Genomic DNA, 18,886 nt, shown 5'->3' with positions numbered 1-18,886 from the left:
TTTTCTATCCAGGTGTAAGAATGTCTAACCTGTTACACCATACAGCATGTTCTAAATCAAAACAAGAAACTTTGACAGGATTCTTTAAGAAGATGTCTGAAAAACCAGCTGCCTCTTATGTAAACCAACAAAGTGAACCAATTATCATTGACGATTCTAAAGAATGTGATAATCTTAATAAGACACAAGACAATCTTTCAACTCTCAGCACAAAAGTTTCAAAGTTTCATTCACCTAAAAAGCTGAACGCAAAGAACAATGGAGCAAGTTATAAAGATTTATTTTCGAGTTCTAAACTCATCTGTCCTGTTTGTGATAAGGAGATTTATTGTGGTGTAAATGGAATGAGTTTACATGTTGAAAAATGTCTTAAAGGAGAAAATAGCAAAGAACCAACAATGGAAGTGGTGCCAGCTTCAGACTCTGTTTATCAGGTTACAGCCCCTGATAAACCACAATTAAGTTAGTACTATGATGCATGCTTAGAAGCTAATGTATCAAAATATAAATCTGTACAAGCAAGACAATTCCATCAATCAAAAATCTTGTCCAAAGAATGGTAAAGCAGGATTAAAAGTTACATGAAGGTTCTATATTAATACCAGAAATGACTTCTGAATTTTGAGCTATTAATTAATAAAAACATTTAGACAACATAAGATTCTCTATTCTAATCATTATTAAATTATCATAAAACCTTCATTTTTTGTAGGTAAACCATCTACATCTTGCCAGTCATCTGTTTTTACTTGTCCTATTTGTGATCAACAAAAACAATGTTCATCTCTTGAAGAATTTAATTTACATGTTGATGCCTGTTTAAGTAAAGACACTATTAAAGAGATCTTACAGCAACAAAAATCTTCATCAACAGAAATTCTTAATACTAAAAAGAGAAGGTATGTGTTCTGTTAAGCTTTAAATCTTATTTACTGATGGATTTTTGTCATAATATCGTTTCTGTTTATCATACAAGCTAAACCTCATAATTTGATCATAATAAAAAAAGATAGAACATGGAATATTGTAGTCATTAAGCATTTTCAAAGCAAAATCATCCTTGGTTTGGAAAAGAAACTGGTTAAAGTCTGTCTAGGATATTTATATAAATAAATTCTCACCAAGTTCTTATTTTCAGATTAAATGGAGAGGACAAGAAATCAGACCAAGTTTCCAAGAAAAAGAAAACTAAATCCAATTCCAAAGTCAAAACAAAGTCCATAGAATCATTTTTTAAGTCTTGATTAAAGTCAAATTCGGCCTGAATTTGAACCATCAACATGTCCACCATTGAAGCATTGACATTTATGATCAAGCAAACTAACAGCTAACATTTACAAAATTATGGCATGTTTTGTTCCACATTGCACAGTATATTTTAAGCCTTGTCAATAAAGTGGCATTAAAGGAAAATTACCCTATCTCATGCTTGTTGAATTTCTTTCAAACCACATTGAATAAATAACTTAACTGCATCCTAGATTAATGAATTTTCTTGGATTTTCTATTATGCTCATTATTGTTATGTATTTTATATATGAATATTTACACTTGTTATATTACTGATTAAACTATTTTATTATACAACCTCTTGTCTTGATGTTCATAACTGATAACCTCAGAGAGTGATAAAATGAAATATCAGTATATGTCATTAAGACCTGTAGCAAAAGTTTCAATAAGGTATGTTACAGTGTTAATTAATCTAACTGACTTCCACCAATTGCGATTTGTTTCTCCATTTGATGAAGTCAAAACTTTTTTTGACGAAAGGTAGTTTATTAAAGGATGTATTTGATGTCTGATTTTAATATTTATTACAGTGTTAAGATGAAGACACGTATGACATAAGTTGGATAAAGCCAATATTACCTTTACTTATGACGAGGTGAGTAATGAAATTTATTTTCACCATTTCGTTGTAGTCTGACATTTGTAGTGAACAATGAGAGATTATGGCCCTTGGCGCACTGACTCATGACTTGTGACGTCATCATACCAGCGTGACCTAAAAATGGCGACTGCAAGTGGTGTTTACAGTTGGTGAACAAGAATGTGATTTCCGCATGTTTTTGTGTAATTCCGTGTGTAGTTCAAATGGTTCGAAATTGTGTTTGAATTAAAGTAATTGACAATGTCTGAGGAAAGGGATATACTATGTTTGACTGACGATGAAGACGATCTTGAGGAACCGTCGGTCCAAGAATTACAGGGAACTCTCAGCAAGTGGACAAATTATTTACATGGTTGGCAAGACAGATTTATCGTTTTAAAGGACTCTACTTTAAGTTATTATAAATCAGAAGATGAGACTGCGTTTGGATGTCGTGGTGCTGTTAGTTTGAATAAAGCGGCTGTCTCAGTAAGTATATAGATAGATTTAGTACCAAGCCAAAGTCTTAAAATCTTTGCTGGATCAGTCAGGGGCAGGGCACAGACTTTGGAAATTTTGAATGATTTTTATTTTGCTGTGTGTAAAATACTATTTACTTCATATTCCTGTTTTTTTGTTACAAGGTAAAAATTATTGTCATGAATTAACTTTGTTTACTGTTTTGTAATGCTTCTTCTCATATGATTTCACTCTGCGTGTGACATATGTACTTTCGTATGCTACTGAGATATGACAGGGCCTATATTGAATACTAAAAGGTTACTGACAAGCTTATAAGCCAAAACGCTAAGTATGGTGCTTAAAAGCTACCTGTTGTGTGTTCTATTAAGTTCTAATAGATCCTGAGATTTCTTCTGAATATCAATATACAGTACTAGACTAATGATTATGAAACTGCACCCTTGTTGTCTATCAAATTCAATCATGAAATTGGAAACAGAAATGCATTACTTACCCATAAAACGTGATCTGGTAAATTCTAGGCATTCTTTCATTTCTATAAAATTATTGTCAATTAATTTTCATGTTTTACATCAAAACAAAACACAAATTATGTGGACGAACTAATAAATAATTGGACTGTCTGTCTAAGCTTATGAAACTGTAAAATTCTGTCAATATCATTTCATTTGAAAACAAAATTGTATGGTGATAAAGTGAAAACAGGCATAAGAACCGGTAAGTTTGATCAGAAATGAAATTCTATGATGTTATGTATATTTCAGCCTCATCCGTTTGATGAATGTAGATTTGATGTAAGTGTAGGAGATAGTGTGTGGTATTTGAGGGCATCCTACCCTGATGAAAGACAGCATTGGATAGACTTAATAGAGCTACACAAGGTTGGTGCTTTATTTTATAATCATTTACCTGTATTGATATAAGTTATTATTTAGAAATAATTGTGAATTGAGAAAGATTAAACCAACTACAGCAAAGAAATTTATGGGGTTTGATCAAGAGATCAAATTACCATATTTTTTGTACTATACCTTAGTAAAATTATCGGTACCGGTACCGTATATATTTTATTGTGGACAAAATACTCAATATTCTAAATGTTCTAAGACTTAGTTCAATTTCAGTTCAAAGGGAATTTGGGCCACTTTTTAAATAAAAACAAAACTATTCCTGTCCTGTATATATAAGTCATGATTTTTTACCTCCTTCTTAAATGGAATTTGTGCTAAATTTAATTCAAAATTGTTCAAATTTTATTACACCATTAGCGGATGGAATAGCATTAACCAATCCTCAAGCTTGTAAACCAGAAAATATGTTTTGAATATGAAGTTGTAATATTTGACCTACTTTTCAAGAATTCTTGGAATTTGTAACAGTTACATTTTATGTTTGGTTCCTGCAATGATGTGACATAAAAAACTCTAATGAATAATTCAAGATTTTTGATATTAGAAATAACTTAATGTAATCTTCTTGATATTAAATTTCAGTACATAAGTACCTATTACATATGTATTTATAATGAGCAAAACACTGTTAAGAAGTTGTAAATGTAAACTATGATAACTTAGCTTTTCATAAGAGTAAATACTGTACAGCATATAGCTTAAAGAAACAAGATTTTGTCAATGAAGTGGTTTTGATTGAAATTTATTATTATAAACACCGACAGTATCTGAAAACAATGCTGAACTTTCTGAACCAATAGAAGACATATTTGTGGAATGTATAGTTTATGTAATATGGTGTGAATTTGCTGTGTGTAAATTACACATAGTATGTTTATTTAGATCACATAAGATCTTTACCATACCACTTATCTCTACAGAATAATATACACGCCTTCATCTCTCTTCCTATTGATAGTATTACACCTCTAGGCTATATAAACCATTGGAGTCATTTAATGAATGGAATGACATAACCTTTCATCAACTATATTACACTAATGAAGATATTCATCAAAGTCATACTGCAGTCAATAAGATGTTTAAATATTGTTGAAGTATAATATACAGTTCTCTGTATACGTGTCCTTCATACTTAGTTTTGACATGAAAAGGATATAATGACTTAACTATATTATTGCATAATATACCTATAAACAGAACTGAATAAATGTAAAGGCTAGGTTAGGATAGGCCTTGTGAATAGAACTACATAATTGATAAGCTTAATAATATCTAGATCAGCTAATCTGCTATATAGATCTGTCTATAAATAGGTGATATTTGTGATTACTCTGATGTAATATCACATATTTATTATGAATGATAATGAATAGTGAAGGGTGAAAATTTCTGTCCAGTCATTAGCTGTCAATTTTCTATGTTAACTTATTGGTCGATAATGTTATGATATATATTTTATCACTTTATGCACGCATGACTTTGATTCCTTCTGTTAGAGTATTCAATCTACATGACTAATACCAGGAATTCCCTTGTGACATTCTTAATGGAACCTTTGCTTATGCAGATCGATTGTTGACTTTGTTTAAGACACCATTTGTGGTTTGTGTTCTATACAGAGCATGATGGCTTTAAGTAAATCTCTTGACTAATCCATGTCCTAAAGTGAGTTGTTTTTCTATCTAGTGAGTTAACTCTCCATTTAAACCTGAACAAGTCAGTTAATATTTGAATTTCAACCAATAAGCAGTAACAATGATATATATGTCAATTGAAATGATAAAGTATCAGTAGAATGTAGATAATGCTAATAACACAAATATATATGCAAATAGTAATGTTATCACTGCTTTGACAAAGATAAAAGAAAAATTTTCCACTACCTGTGTCATGTGATATTGATTTAAAGGTATATTATTACTAGTTGTGTTTTTTTTACATTTTACTTTAAAACCATGTGTTCAGTTACACATAATAGCATAGTTTTTAACTATATACACACTACAGTGATTACACATTTTTTCAATGGCATTGTAAACTTATTATGTGATAATACTTGTTACTTTGTGTATTGCCTTTGACCAGAAACGGTGTAAGATGTTGCAAATAAAGATTACATATAGGAATAATTTGTTATGTTAGCTACAAGTTATTGTAGTACATATATATATATATATTCAGAGTTTCACCCTATGAGTACCAGTACTTGAGACATATATATATATTGATTTCAAGTTATTGTAGTACATACTCATAGGGTGAAACTTTGAATAACAACATTATTCAAGTTCTGTTTTAATATTTCTATATCACTCTACAATTGATGTATTGTGCTCTATTTTAACAGTGGTATTTCTATATCACTCTATAATTGATGTATTGAGCACTATTTTAACAGTGGTATTTCTATATCACTCTACAATTGATGTATTGAGCACTATTTTAACAGTGGTATTTCTATATCGCTCTACAATTGATGTATTGAGCACTATTTTAACAGTTTTGTTTCTATATAGCTCTACAATTGATGTATTGAGCACTATTTTAACAGTGGTATTTCTATATCACTCTACAATTGATGTATTGAGCACTATTTTAACAGTGGTATTTCTATATCACTCTACAATTGATGTATTGTGCTCTATTTTAACAGTGGTATTTCTATATCACTCTATAATTGATGTATTGAGCACTATTTTAACAGTGGTATTTCTATATCGCTCTACAATTGATGTATTGGGCACTATTTTAACAGTGGTATTTCTATATCGCTCTACAATTGATGTATTGAGCACTATTTTAACAGTGATATTTCTATATCGCTCTACAATTGATGTATTGAGCAATATTTTAACAGTGATATTTCTATATCACTCTACAATTGATGTATTGTGCACTATGGTAACAGTGGTATTTCTATATCGCTCTACAATTGATGTATTGTGCACTATGGTAACAGTGATATTTCTATATCGCTCTACAATTGATGTATTGAGCAATATTTTAACAGTGATATTTCTATATCACTCTACAATTGATGTATTGTGCACTATGGTAACAGTGGTATTTTTATATGGCCCCCACAATTGATGTACCGTATCGAGTACTAGTTTAACAGTGAAAATATTTTATTATTGTATCTCTCAAGTACTATTGTTATTGATATATGATAAGTGATTATAAAGCTATATTACTATCAGGGTATGAGACAATACAATCAGTCAACCCATCCTCTAGAGACAAGATATTATCATTATCTTAATTGTTTATAGTATTACCACTTTCATTTACAATAATAACACCTACATTACAAACTTAGTCAAATACTAGCCTCTGATGAATATTATTTTCCCTTACTCAAGGAAAGTGAGAGGGCTATGGCTAATTTCTATCACTGATTTAAAGGACACTTTGTCTTGAAAACTGAAAGAGTTTGCTGTTAATCAGTACTATCAGTATCCCATGAATGTCATGTAGGATCGTACACTATGATCGTGCTATGTTATGTATAGGAATTGTGCTATGCATCAATGGAAAAGTATCTACCATAGGTTCTGAGACCTTCTTTGTTATGTTATCTGTAAATAAATAGTTCATTATCCCATTGTCAAGGTTAATAAGATGTTCTGCCTATTTTCTATCACAAATCAGATTTATTGATGTCAGAAAATTATTCCATTCAGTTCACTAATATCTTATTGATGATTGCATGAAATGAATGGAGTTTTACATCCCACTCTTCTGCTCCTAATTGGGCGAAAGAAGGTAAGATGATTGTGTAACTGCGATTTGCCTGTCTTTCTGATCACTGGTAACAAGCATTGCATCAAAATTTACAAGTTAGTTGAAAGTAATAGTTGTATAGTATAGACCTATGAGATTAAATCACTCACAAACAAAACTATATTGTGTGGTAATTTAATAAATCCAAAAGCTCACAAAAAGCTATTGTAATGTTGTATTTTATTGTTTAATGGAAAATATAATAGTTTAGCTTCATGAAACTAATGAAAGGAAGGGATTATGGTAAATCGAACAGGTAGCCTTGAAAAGTCGGAAAGAAGTTTACCTGTTTTCTTCGTGCGTTGAAATAAGAGTAGAAAGGTTTAAAAGAGAAAGTGGCAGGGGATTAAGAGGTTTAGGTTAATATAAGACTTGGCAGTAAATCAGTGTAGCTTATAAACAAGTTGTAAATAGTAAATATTTTACTTCATATTAGAATACTGTTTTAATGATTCATTGTTAGTTTTCTACATTCTTGTCTACATCCGTATACTGTACTTTGGATAAATCAATCTATTATTCACGTTTTTAAGCGATTTGTAAATTCATTGTCAATATGATTGATTAGAAGAACACCATGAATGCATGGCTACCACACCTATTATGTTGCTTATTCAAATCCATCCAAAAATGATAATTTAGATGAATAAGATCACACCTCATCAGACTGCTGGTTCTGCTGGATGACAAGATTGTCCCCAAGATATTTGTGCTGGCTATGAGGTTTAATCTTCAGTTCAAATGCAAGGTTTTAAGGATATGCTCATTCTCATCCATACAGAAAATATGCTGCCACTTTGGGACTGGGCGTGTTTGACTATCAACTCCACATCTCATCCTCACATGTATCTATTAATGATTAATGATATATTTCAATGATTAGCTACTGCACATAATTTTCCTTAACATTCTAATAATTCGATGTTATCTTTAGCCTACTCTCCAGTATAAACCCTGCAAATTAAATGAGTAATAGAATTGTCAGACCTCTCAACCACCTGTTCAATCATTAAAAGATGTTTATCTTTATAATGTATACAGCATACCATTATCTATGCCTGGTAGAATCTAATATGCTATAAAATACCAGTACTATAAACATACCCTAGTAGTCCCAGTACTAATGATCCAAACTGCATTACAAAACCCAAAATCCAAAACAACATATTGGCGAAACATTGGTAGCAGCAAATGAACTTATTATTATTCCTGGCTCATAATTCTTGAATTTAATTGAAACTTTCAAGCAACAGTTATTCATACAATATGATTGGCAATATTTGACCCGAGGCCCTGTTTCATAAAAATTCTTAATATATGTTTTATACAAATTCTTAATATATGACCCTGGGCCCTGTTTTATAAAAATTCTTAATATATGTTTCATAAAACTTCTTAATATATGATGCTGGGCCCTATTTAAAAAAAAAAACATTCTTAATATATGTTTCATAAGACTTCTTAATATATGATGCTGGGCCCTATTTAAAAAAAAAAACATTCTGAATATGTTTCATCAAAATTCTTAATATTTGACCCAGGCCCTGTTTCATCAAAATTGTGTTTCATCAAAATTCTTAATATATAACCCGGGCCCTGTTTCATAAAAATTCTTGATATATCTGAATGTGAAATTATACACTTGACTAAACTGCTTTTGTTTCAATATTTCCTGGATAAGTCATGTTCTGTCAAGTCAGTCTATTGCATTTGTTTGTGAATTGGGCTGTCTTATTTATACAAAGTTAGACCATTCTGACATGATCAAAGAAATATTATAAAGTCATAATAAAAATAGTTGTATAGTGTCATGCTCTACTTCCTCAGCCCTGTTATCAGGTTTATGAAGAGGAAGAGAAGCGATGACTGCGAATTTACAGTTGTGCGAATATAGTGTGAATGAATTTTTATGATGTTGGGTTATGTTATGTTATTATGAATGTGAACATTTTCAACATAAAAAAATGTTTGCCGTCCCTTTTAAGTGTCAGTCAAATTCTTAAGATTGCGTGGAAAACTTTGTAAAAGCATGTAGTAGTTTGTGTGATTTAAAAGAGTAGCACCTTGAAGTAATGTGCACATTAAAGGTCCTTGACAGTTTAAAAATTAAAAGACTTCATTAAAACTTCATTGCACACTCCTTGATGACAATGGCAAATAGTCAATTTCAGTTTTCAGGTCATGATGTTATTAAAATGATTCACTTTATCAAAGTTCAGTGGGTATCCTATTGTTTTTATTGTGTTGTTTACAAGAGGTTTCGGTATATGATAATAATCATGGTTAACTTATTGATATCCTGGTATGTTAGTGATAATATCTATATTACTACTATTTTATTAGTCATAGTGGATACTTCATTATCATACTTTAATTAGTCGTCTGTCTTCTTCTTATTAATTCTGGCTCCTGACAATGGATAGAAGTGTGTGGGGTGGGGAATGGCAGTAAGTTATGATAGATACACCTTAGTACTAAAAAATTTCATTTGAATTTGTATGCATATTCTCTTTGTTGTATATTATCATACTTCAATTAGTATTCTTCTTGGATTCACTTATTAATTTTGGCTTCTGGCAATGGATAGAAGAGAGTGGGAAATGACAGTTAGTTATAAATTTCATTTGGACTCGTATGCATATATTACCATACTTCAATATAGTATTCTTCTCTTCTCATACCAGCTCTGGCACCTGACAAAGCATAGAGAAGAATGAGGTGGGAGATTAATGTTATGGAAGTTTGTTATAATAGATGCTTCCTGATGCTTCGTGTAACAAAGAATTAGATTGAAGGATTAATTTAATTAAATTAGAATATGAAAGAAAGTATTCATCCTTTAACAATTGTGATAATTGAGGGCCAAGAAAATGATCATGATTCACTGACTTATTAGCGTTTTGTTTCAACCTTAATTAATATACTTGAATTAGACTTGCATCTTCATGCACATGAACATGAACATTTCATTAACTATCTTGTAACTATAAAGGTCAAGAAAATAAGTTCTTGAGATATATTGTTATTTATTCCATTAAGTAGTAAAAAATATTTTTATGTATTGATTTTGATTAATGTTGTTTTTATTTTTATTTCCAATGACCTTTAAATGCTAGTAAATCAATATATATGATCTATCTTGAAGATATATATAGCATTAATCAGGCTTGAAATCTATACATAAAACACCCACTGCCTACATGGTGTTAAAGGTATTATCAAATCTCATAACTCACTCTTTAAGTTTGCCATCTGAGCTCTGGGGATATAATAGTAAGGAATCCCTTAATAGTTGCAACTGCAAAATAGGCAAGAATGAATGTGTCCGACAAGCAGAAATAGGTGCATGTAATGATGGAGTGGGTTAATTTATGCCCTCATTTTGTTGCTCATATGCCATGTGTCATACAGGCAGAAATGTGGTGCATGCCTAAATATAGTAGGCTAATGTCGTCATTTGCACACTGCCTGGGTTGGGTCATCTCATTTGATCAAATTTTGATCGATGTACTTCATTTCATTCGGGAAAAAAATCTCTATATCAATGGCTTGAACAAAATGTTTCATTCAGATATCTCATTTATTTATCTGATACATAATTGTCACAAATATGTTACTCATAGTTGGGACATTAAAAGTCTTTTTTGAAACACATCTGAGATTGAAAACCTGTTTTTTTCGGCTGAAAATTGTATCGCATTAGGTGTGGTGTTACCTTGAATTACTTTGATTACAATGTTCGTGAGACTAGAAACAAGTTTATAATACAATAGGTGCTAGAAAGTTCATTTGGTGTTGTTTACCTGTTGCCTATTGTGCAATCCTCGTTATATATCATTCATTAAGGTGGTTATTAGGTACAATACACCTACTCATTAATATAACAATACTCTTGATAATCGCTATGCTCGTTGCTATAATTATTTATTCCTTATCACAGATTAAAAATGTAGAAGATCCAGGTGAGTAGGCACTGCAGGAGGGTTCAAAGTAATGATTTAATTTACACATAAAGAAATCAAATTATTTAGACTTCCTAATTTAACAAAATTTCTATTATTAGGTATCATAGGCCTTAATTTCCAACTTCAGATATACTGATTGTATATATTGTTGAAATACCAATGAATTCCGCGAATTATATGTCAGTTGTTAGGAAATGACTCCGTCTAATACACCCACAGCTAAGTGACCTGTAGTAATGGGATGTTGAATATTGCTTCTGACTGAAAAACAGATACAGAACTAGGGCCTGGTAAAATAATCAAAATAATTGATTATTGTTACTTCAAATATCTAATTTCTATTATTTTCAAATTTCATAATCAATTATATGTTAAAGTTACATTGTCTCCACTTTACCCATTAACAAAGTAGTAATCTCTTCCACATAGGTTCCCATCAACTTACCCACAACAAGCCATAATATTTACAGGGTTTCTCAATTGAAATATTTCGATTATTAATAATTGATACCCTGCCCTATACAGCACAGTAAATCATGCAATGTTTTCACATTACGTGATCTGATATATAGTGTTTATTACCAAGTTGTTTTCAAGTCAAAGCTGTATAGCTTTATACAATATATCAAATATCTTGTGCTCTTCTAATGTTTTCATTACTCTTCAAAAGTAAAAGTAGACTGAATTCAAGTTTTAAACAAATACTGAATAAAACTGATGAGATCATATGTACATTAAAATACCAACAGGAAGTAGAACGTGTGGTATAAGTAATTATTAGAAATAGTATATTGATGACTCATTATATAACAAGCTTATAGTTCGGTTTACACACTTTATTAAACAAAGGTTGGAACTTCAAAGTGGAAGTCCTGATATTAAAATAGTTTTTTCTGAAGGTAATTTTGATAAATACAAAATTCAGTCAAGATTAGTTGGGTAGCATACAAAAATTCAGTCAGCTCTGGTTTGGTAAAATAAAAAAGACAGTCTGCACTGAGTTGAAAAATACAAAATTCAGTCAACATTGGTTGGTTGAAATACAAAATTCTAACAGGACTAAGTGGGTAAAATGCAAAATTCAGTCTGCACTGGGTAGGTGAATTACAAAATTCAGTCTGCACTGGATGAGTACATACAAAATTCATTTGGTACTGGGTTGGTAAAATACAATATTCAGTCAACACTGGGTGAAATACAAAATTCAGTTGGCACATTGAGGGTGAAATACAAAATTCAGTTGGCCCAATGTGGGTGAAATACAATTTCAGTCATCACTGGATCTTGTAACATGTCAACAGCATGAGATGAACTCCTATCAATTGACATTTTAGAATTGACAAGAGCAGCTTGTGGATTTTACATCCCTTTCATTTGATGCAAAACTGTTGTGATAAAGTGTTTGAAACTATGAATTAGAACTTTAACAGCATGTTGCAGAGCATGATTCAGAATATTTATATTAAAGTTATATTTGGTATAAGTAATGCTATTGGAATTTATTGAAGTAAAATAATCAATTCTTTCATACGCTGTTATTATTAAAAAAAAAACAGGTTTATGGAAATATATAGAATAATATGAAATTATTTTGCCAGTAAAATTAGTTTTATTGTTTATATCAATTATGTTGAATTATTATTAAGATTCCATAGAGGCTTAAACCTCATACAATTTGAAAATAATTTATTGACAATTTGCAAAACAAAGATTTTTGCCTTAAGATTTACTCTTACTTGACTATTCATACATGAGTGAAAAACTGATATTCAGACCAATTTTCTATTAGATTATACTGGTAAAGCAGATAATTAGGTGATTATAGACTAATAACTAACCATTTAATTTTGATTTACTAACTTATTTGTGTCCTGCAGTGAAATGCAAACTTTTATTAATTAACTGTTTGATTGTTCAACTGACTTTATTGGTATGGTTTTAACAATTCTGCTTTTTTGCTTTCTGTTTCTTTGTTTCATACAAATTATCTAGTTTGGAAACTGGTAATACAACTTTTATAGAGATACATGATCAAATCAATGCTGTATCTGTATACAGATACGTCCAATCATTCTTTATAATATACTTTTGTCTATCCTGTATTTTTAGCAAGCTGAATCAGGATATGGTAGTGAGAATAATTTACGTCGTCATGGATCTATGTTATCACTGGCGTCTGGTACCAGTCTATCTACAGCCTCAGCTTCTTCATTTAAGGTACAATAATCAAACATTTATTAAAATGACATTAATCCACCATACCCTATGCTAATTCTTAGGCAGCACTGTGACTACATTTTACCATTCTGGTTCTTATTGCAAATCGATTAGCAAATCTAGATTATGCTTGAAGTCACTATAAACCCACAACAATTCACTGGATGAGCCCAAGAAGGTTTATTCCATTATTTTAACCTGATTATGAAATGGTTTAGGTGTCATAATTTTTCTGTGGAGATTCCATTTTCAAGCTTATAAATCCCTTTTTTGCAGAGGGGGAGAGGATTACGTGAAAAATTACATGAAATGGAAACATTTCGAGATATCTTATGTCGTCAAATAGATACACTACAGAGTTATTTTGATAGCTGTGCTTCAGCTGTAGCCCATGGTACACATCAACAATGTAAGTAAGCTCATGTTCCATTATTTCTGATTTCGTTTGAAATGGATTTGAAATGTATTTGGGTAGTCTCAATTTTTGTGGTCTTAGTTCCTGTCTAAATTTCATACCACTAAACTGTATTATTATCACGAATTGTATAAATAGAATTAAGGATTAAAAATAGGATTAACAAATAATAATAAGGTCGAATATTCAGCCTGCTGGGGACAATACAATGGGCTTCTGACCAGAAATGTATCAGATTTTGAGCCCATAAAAATAAAATTTCTCTAACACTGTTCCTGAAAGGGTGTACCAAAACTCATTTTCTTTTTTTTCTGTCCACAGTAAATGAGCATGATGATATTGATGATCCTGATGATTTAGAATCAAGTACAACATCTTCATCCGTCAATACAGATATTCTTAATCAGAAATTCGAAGGTCTCAAAACTAGTGATATAGGTAAGATATGTAATATTGTTTTGCAAAAGTCTTCATCTTCTTATACTTTTTGAATGTATTCTGAAGCCAGACACTCTCATTCTGTGAAAACTTAAGCCATGCAGGTGGAAGGAGCTGTAATGGAAAGAATCTTTCTAATCTTTCTGATGGGATAATAAACTAAGGCTGCTGACCACCTTGATAAGTTAATAAGTCAAATAGAACAGACCAATGGAAGTGTCCCGGCAAAATTATGAACATACGAATATATTTGAATTTCAGCCTGTATTTTACAACAACATGGAGGACATTCAGTAGATTTTAAAGGAGAAGCGTTCACATTTAAAGCTACCACAGCTGGTATAGTAGCTACACTGTCTCATTGTATAGAATTAATGTCACAAAGAGAAGAGGCCTGGAAAAAACGTCTAGAAAGGGTCAGTGTTACTTTGTTTCAAAATTATAGTCTGAGTCATGTTTTTTTTAGATTATTAGATCGCTTACTTAGCTGTTCGGTTTGAATTAGTGTATCTTCTTTTAAAAGGAAGGACTAAAGATAGCACAGTAGGCTAGAGGGTTAGAGTCTATACATGATGTCATTTGCTTCGTTACCTCAGTCTAATCTCAGTCGATATGTTAAAGTCTGGTGACCTTGAATAAGTTATATTTCCTTAGCAGTCGACCCAGCTGTAAATGGTTAAGGGCAATCCGAAGAAGATTATTGTTAAGATAATAAGGTGCTTGGCGGCCTCCTAAGGTCTTACTCTTGTGAGAAATGGTTGTTTCTTTCTTTCTTGTAACAAGTTACACAGTCATTGAAGTTAATATTATAAAACTATTAATAATTATTACAGGAAGTAGACAGAAGAAAGAAATATGAAGAATCGTATAAAACATTATTAAATGAAAGACCTAAAGCTGTAGTGTTAGGAGGACCAGATTATGAGGTAATTCGGATTTATTCATGATGATAGTCTGGGACCGGTGTCAAACAAAAAATCTTACATTCAATTTTGTATAACAAATTCTTATTGCAAGATTTTTTTGTGCAAGAGGGCGAAGTGGTTAATGTAGCAAACATCATCAGCATGTAAAACCATCCTTGGCTTTCAACATCCTGATTCATGAGATGTACTAGTCTTATAACCTCTTTTAACACCAAACAAGATAACTAATTCTGTTTAATAAATGATTACTTCACAACACAATACATATCAGAGTAACTTCAGGGTTAAACAATCTCTAGTGTGGTTCAAGGGAGATAATTGTGTGTGTAAACGTGTATTACAGGAGGGTCCACATTGTTTAATACCAGAAGAAGAATTTTATGATGCAGTTGATGCAACTTTAGATAAATTAGAAAAAGAAGAAGAAAATGTAAGTCATGTAAAGATAAATTAGCATATACTTTCACATCAGTCTCACATAGAAATATAAAAACAGAACATCATATTGTTACTTTGACTTCACACTATGCAATCTTCAGACAAGTGACCTATTCTTTAAGCCTGCGACCCTATTGAAGTTTGACAAGTAAAGCTTATTCTCATATCTACATTTTGATAAACGCTTGGAAAGGATGTGCCTAATTAACCCAGACTTTATTTGTATTTCAGAAACGTGCTGCAATAAATAAAGATAAACCTTCATCCACCCATATCTCCTTATCTCCTGAACATAAATATTTTACAGAGGTAAGTTAGAGAGGTTTCTATACTCCCCTATCAGTTGACAGCATAGAGTAAAAAATTCATTAGTTCAACAGATTTTGAGTAAGACCTCTAATGTTCAGAATGGGCATTATGTCAAAGACATCAGACATACAGATTCAGAGGCAAATAATGTTCATGTTTCATGGTTTGATTTAACTTGAAGAATAAATATAGACAGTAATGGATATTACATAAATATGACATTACAATAATGTATTTTTAGGTAAATCAGATAGTCAGTCACCATTTAAACCAAATTAATGATAATTTAGAAGAGAATTGGACATGTATAGCTGAAGATGGTGAATTAAAAGTTTATAAAAAAGAACTAGAGGAAGATGGTATTGTTATTGATCCATTAAAAGCTATTCATGTGGTCAAGGTATGTTGATGTTTATAACTGAGACTAATTGTTTCTTGATTTATGAGAATTAAAAATTTTTTTTACTGTTTGAATTGAATCAAGAGTTTCAAGAGTTATTACTGAGTCAATAACAGAAACTTGGCAGTGAATGGCAGACACACTGAATAAAAAACAACACAGATGCCCATTTCAGTTCAAATTCTAAATGATCAAGTCTATACTTTATAAAAATTTTCCTTTTTGGAAATAAAAATGCTTTACTAATTTGATATGCTCAAAATTATTTATCAGGGTTCATTCGGTACTCATTATAAACAATGCATATTCTGTATAATTGTGTGTATAGTGCGCAGTAGTTTAAACTTGTAACTGATCAAATTGTTTCGTATTATAGGGTATAACAGGACATGAAGTGTGTAAATATTTTTGGGATATTGAGTATAGAATGGAGTGGGAAGGTAAGATAATGAATTACTCAGAGATTTTCAACCCTTGGTCCTTGATCAATTGCATTACCCCCCTTTTCTGTAAATCCTTCCTATTTGGGGATTTTATCCTGCAATTTCTTTCATGTCAGAGAATATAGCCTGATAATTATCCCCAAGATGAAAACGCCTCAATTACATAATAAAGATTCATTTTACTGGTTTCAATCTTTTGTATTATCATTTGTAATACTTATATATATATTGAGATCCCATTGATGATGCTATTGGTCAAAATTCGAACCCATAACAAAGTCTTTTTTCTCATTTGTAGCCACATTAGATTCTAGTGAAGTAATAGAATGGTTATCAGATGATACGTTTGTCAGTCATAATGTTATTAAAAGGGTGTGGCCAGCATCCCAGCGTGATGCATTATTCTGGTCACATATACAACACATAGCTGGTGACCAAGATGAGGATCCAGATAGATGGATTGTCGTTAATTATTCTACAGAACATGATGAATGTCCAGTAAGTATATTTCAGGATAAAAAATATTTTTATTTTGCCAGATTGGGTGAAAGTGGGCCAATATTAGTATTGTATTATATTAGAATTATAAATAGCAATTAGGTGCCATGGGTTCGAATCATCCTAAAGGTTAGAAAACTTCTGGTTGACGGCCAATGCTTCTGAGATTTAGCAGGTGTCGCGATCAACCCCTTTCACAAATAATATTTTGAATATATGATAAATTTAGGATGAAAATTCCCTTGGATAGTGAATACGTGGGATTTCTTGACAACAATGCCATTTATTATTTTAGAGTACTAAATATGTCCGTGTATTTATGAATGTTGGTATGGTATGTGAAACGTTAATAAAACCACCTGCTGATGGATGTCAAATATCTCGTGATGATATTACTTGTAAAATTATATATACTGCCGAGGGTAAGTAAGAACTTTTACATCCAATCAATTCTTTTTGCTAAAATCTGCATTCCATTGTGCCAGTGTGGAAGTACAATGCCCTTGAATAAGTCATTTCCACTCATAATTCCAATCAACCCAGCAGTAATTGAATATAAATAGTCTGGAAAATATGAATGCCAAGATAGTTGGCCAAGGACCAGCCGGAAGAAAGGATAAGTTGTAAATTAGAGAAATACTCATGTAAAGAAAAAAAAAAAAAAAAATATTGTGGATACAGCCTTTGATATCTGATGAATGTTTGATGTTATTTTTCAGTGAATCCAGGAGGATGGGCACCAGCATCAGTATTAAGAGCAGTGTATAAAAGAGAATATCCCAAATTTTTAAAGAGATTTACATCTTATGTTAAAACTAAAACAAGCAATCTTGACATTTTGTTATAAATTTTTCTACTGTATTATTTCCTTAGAATATGGACTTATCTTCATCAGAATGTGAGTGACTAGCATCCGAACTATTCTTTAAATTGGTAAATGAAAGATGAAGTTTGTTTACTTCATTCAATTGAAGATACATGTAGGTTTATCAAATTTAGGTAACCCCAAAATCTAAAATGAGAAACCTAGTGCTATTTAGGTCAAATCTATTTTCACGATATTCTATTCTATTTTTGTATATAAACCTTCTATCCAATGTGTATTTGTAAATAATGGTACTGACTAGTTTTTGATTCTCAGTTGATTGAATCAAAGTAAATTGTGTGATTTCTAAAGACTTGAAATCTATAACTGGAGATAAAACCATGTATATGAAGTCTATACTCATCTATATTTATTACAATATATATTTCTATATAATTGTTCATATAACTATATTTATAAGTGTTATTGTCAAATTATTGGGATTCTGTGATTTTGTATTTGAGATTATTTGAGAAAACTGACATTTGAAGGAAATTTCATGGGTAGTTAGCTAGAATAGCTCTAATCAGTCTCACAAAAATTTATTTGTTTTTCAATAGATTTCAATATTCAATTATGTGTTAACATTGGTTAAAAAATCAAAGTAATTTTATCTGAAGCTGAAAACATGCCTTGCTGGCTATAAAGATTCAGAATTATAGTCAAGTGAAGATATTTTTGCTGATCAGGGTCCAGTTTAAATCATCCACGAACCATCCACTTTATTTTTAGGTAGAATAAATAATCATGGAAACTACACACATTCAACTTTCATTGTGTTGGTTACTAATTAAACAACCCGATAATAACATGGATTGCTCGTGTTATCGATCCTGGATGTATAATAACATCTTTGCTCAACTATATTCTTGTTCAGTCCTGTAATTTCCTTTAAATGTCTTTCGTGTATTCCATACTT

The 18,886-nt window shown here is 31.1% G+C and overlaps 2 protein-coding genes across 2 annotated transcripts; both read left to right on the top strand.

Moving 5' to 3' along the window:
* Positions 1–20: 20 nt before the first annotated feature.
* On the top strand, positions 21–1,583 carry LOTGIDRAFT_234682 (hypothetical protein; the record flags this gene model as incomplete). Its single annotated transcript, XM_009062884.1, has 3 exons — positions 21–462; positions 713–899; positions 1,139–1,583. 3 exons carry the CDS (start codon positions 21–23, stop codon positions 1,242–1,244), a joined length of 735 nt encoding a protein of 244 aa, XP_009061132.1. The 3' UTR covers positions 1,245–1,583.
* Positions 1,584–2,134: 551 nt separating this feature from the next.
* Positions 2,135–18,102, top strand: LOTGIDRAFT_234681 (hypothetical protein; the record flags this gene model as incomplete). Its single annotated transcript, XM_009062883.1, has 14 exons — positions 2,135–2,362; positions 3,121–3,237; positions 13,128–13,235; positions 13,512–13,644; positions 13,972–14,088; positions 14,350–14,504; positions 14,922–15,014; positions 15,358–15,444; positions 15,684–15,761; positions 16,003–16,161; positions 16,538–16,601; positions 16,903–17,102; positions 17,398–17,524; positions 17,822–18,102. 14 exons carry the CDS (start codon positions 2,135–2,137, stop codon positions 17,947–17,949), a joined length of 1,794 nt encoding a protein of 597 aa, XP_009061131.1. The 3' UTR covers positions 17,950–18,102.
* Positions 18,103–18,886: the final 784 nt, after the last annotated feature.

The sequence above is a fragment of the Lottia gigantea genome (assembly GCF_000327385.1).
Source record: "Lottia gigantea unplaced genomic scaffold LOTGIsca_54, whole genome shotgun sequence".
In the NCBI taxonomy this organism is placed as follows: Eukaryota; Metazoa; Mollusca; class Gastropoda; family Lottiidae; genus Lottia; species Lottia gigantea.
This window is presented reverse-complemented; position numbering and strand designations above follow the sequence as displayed.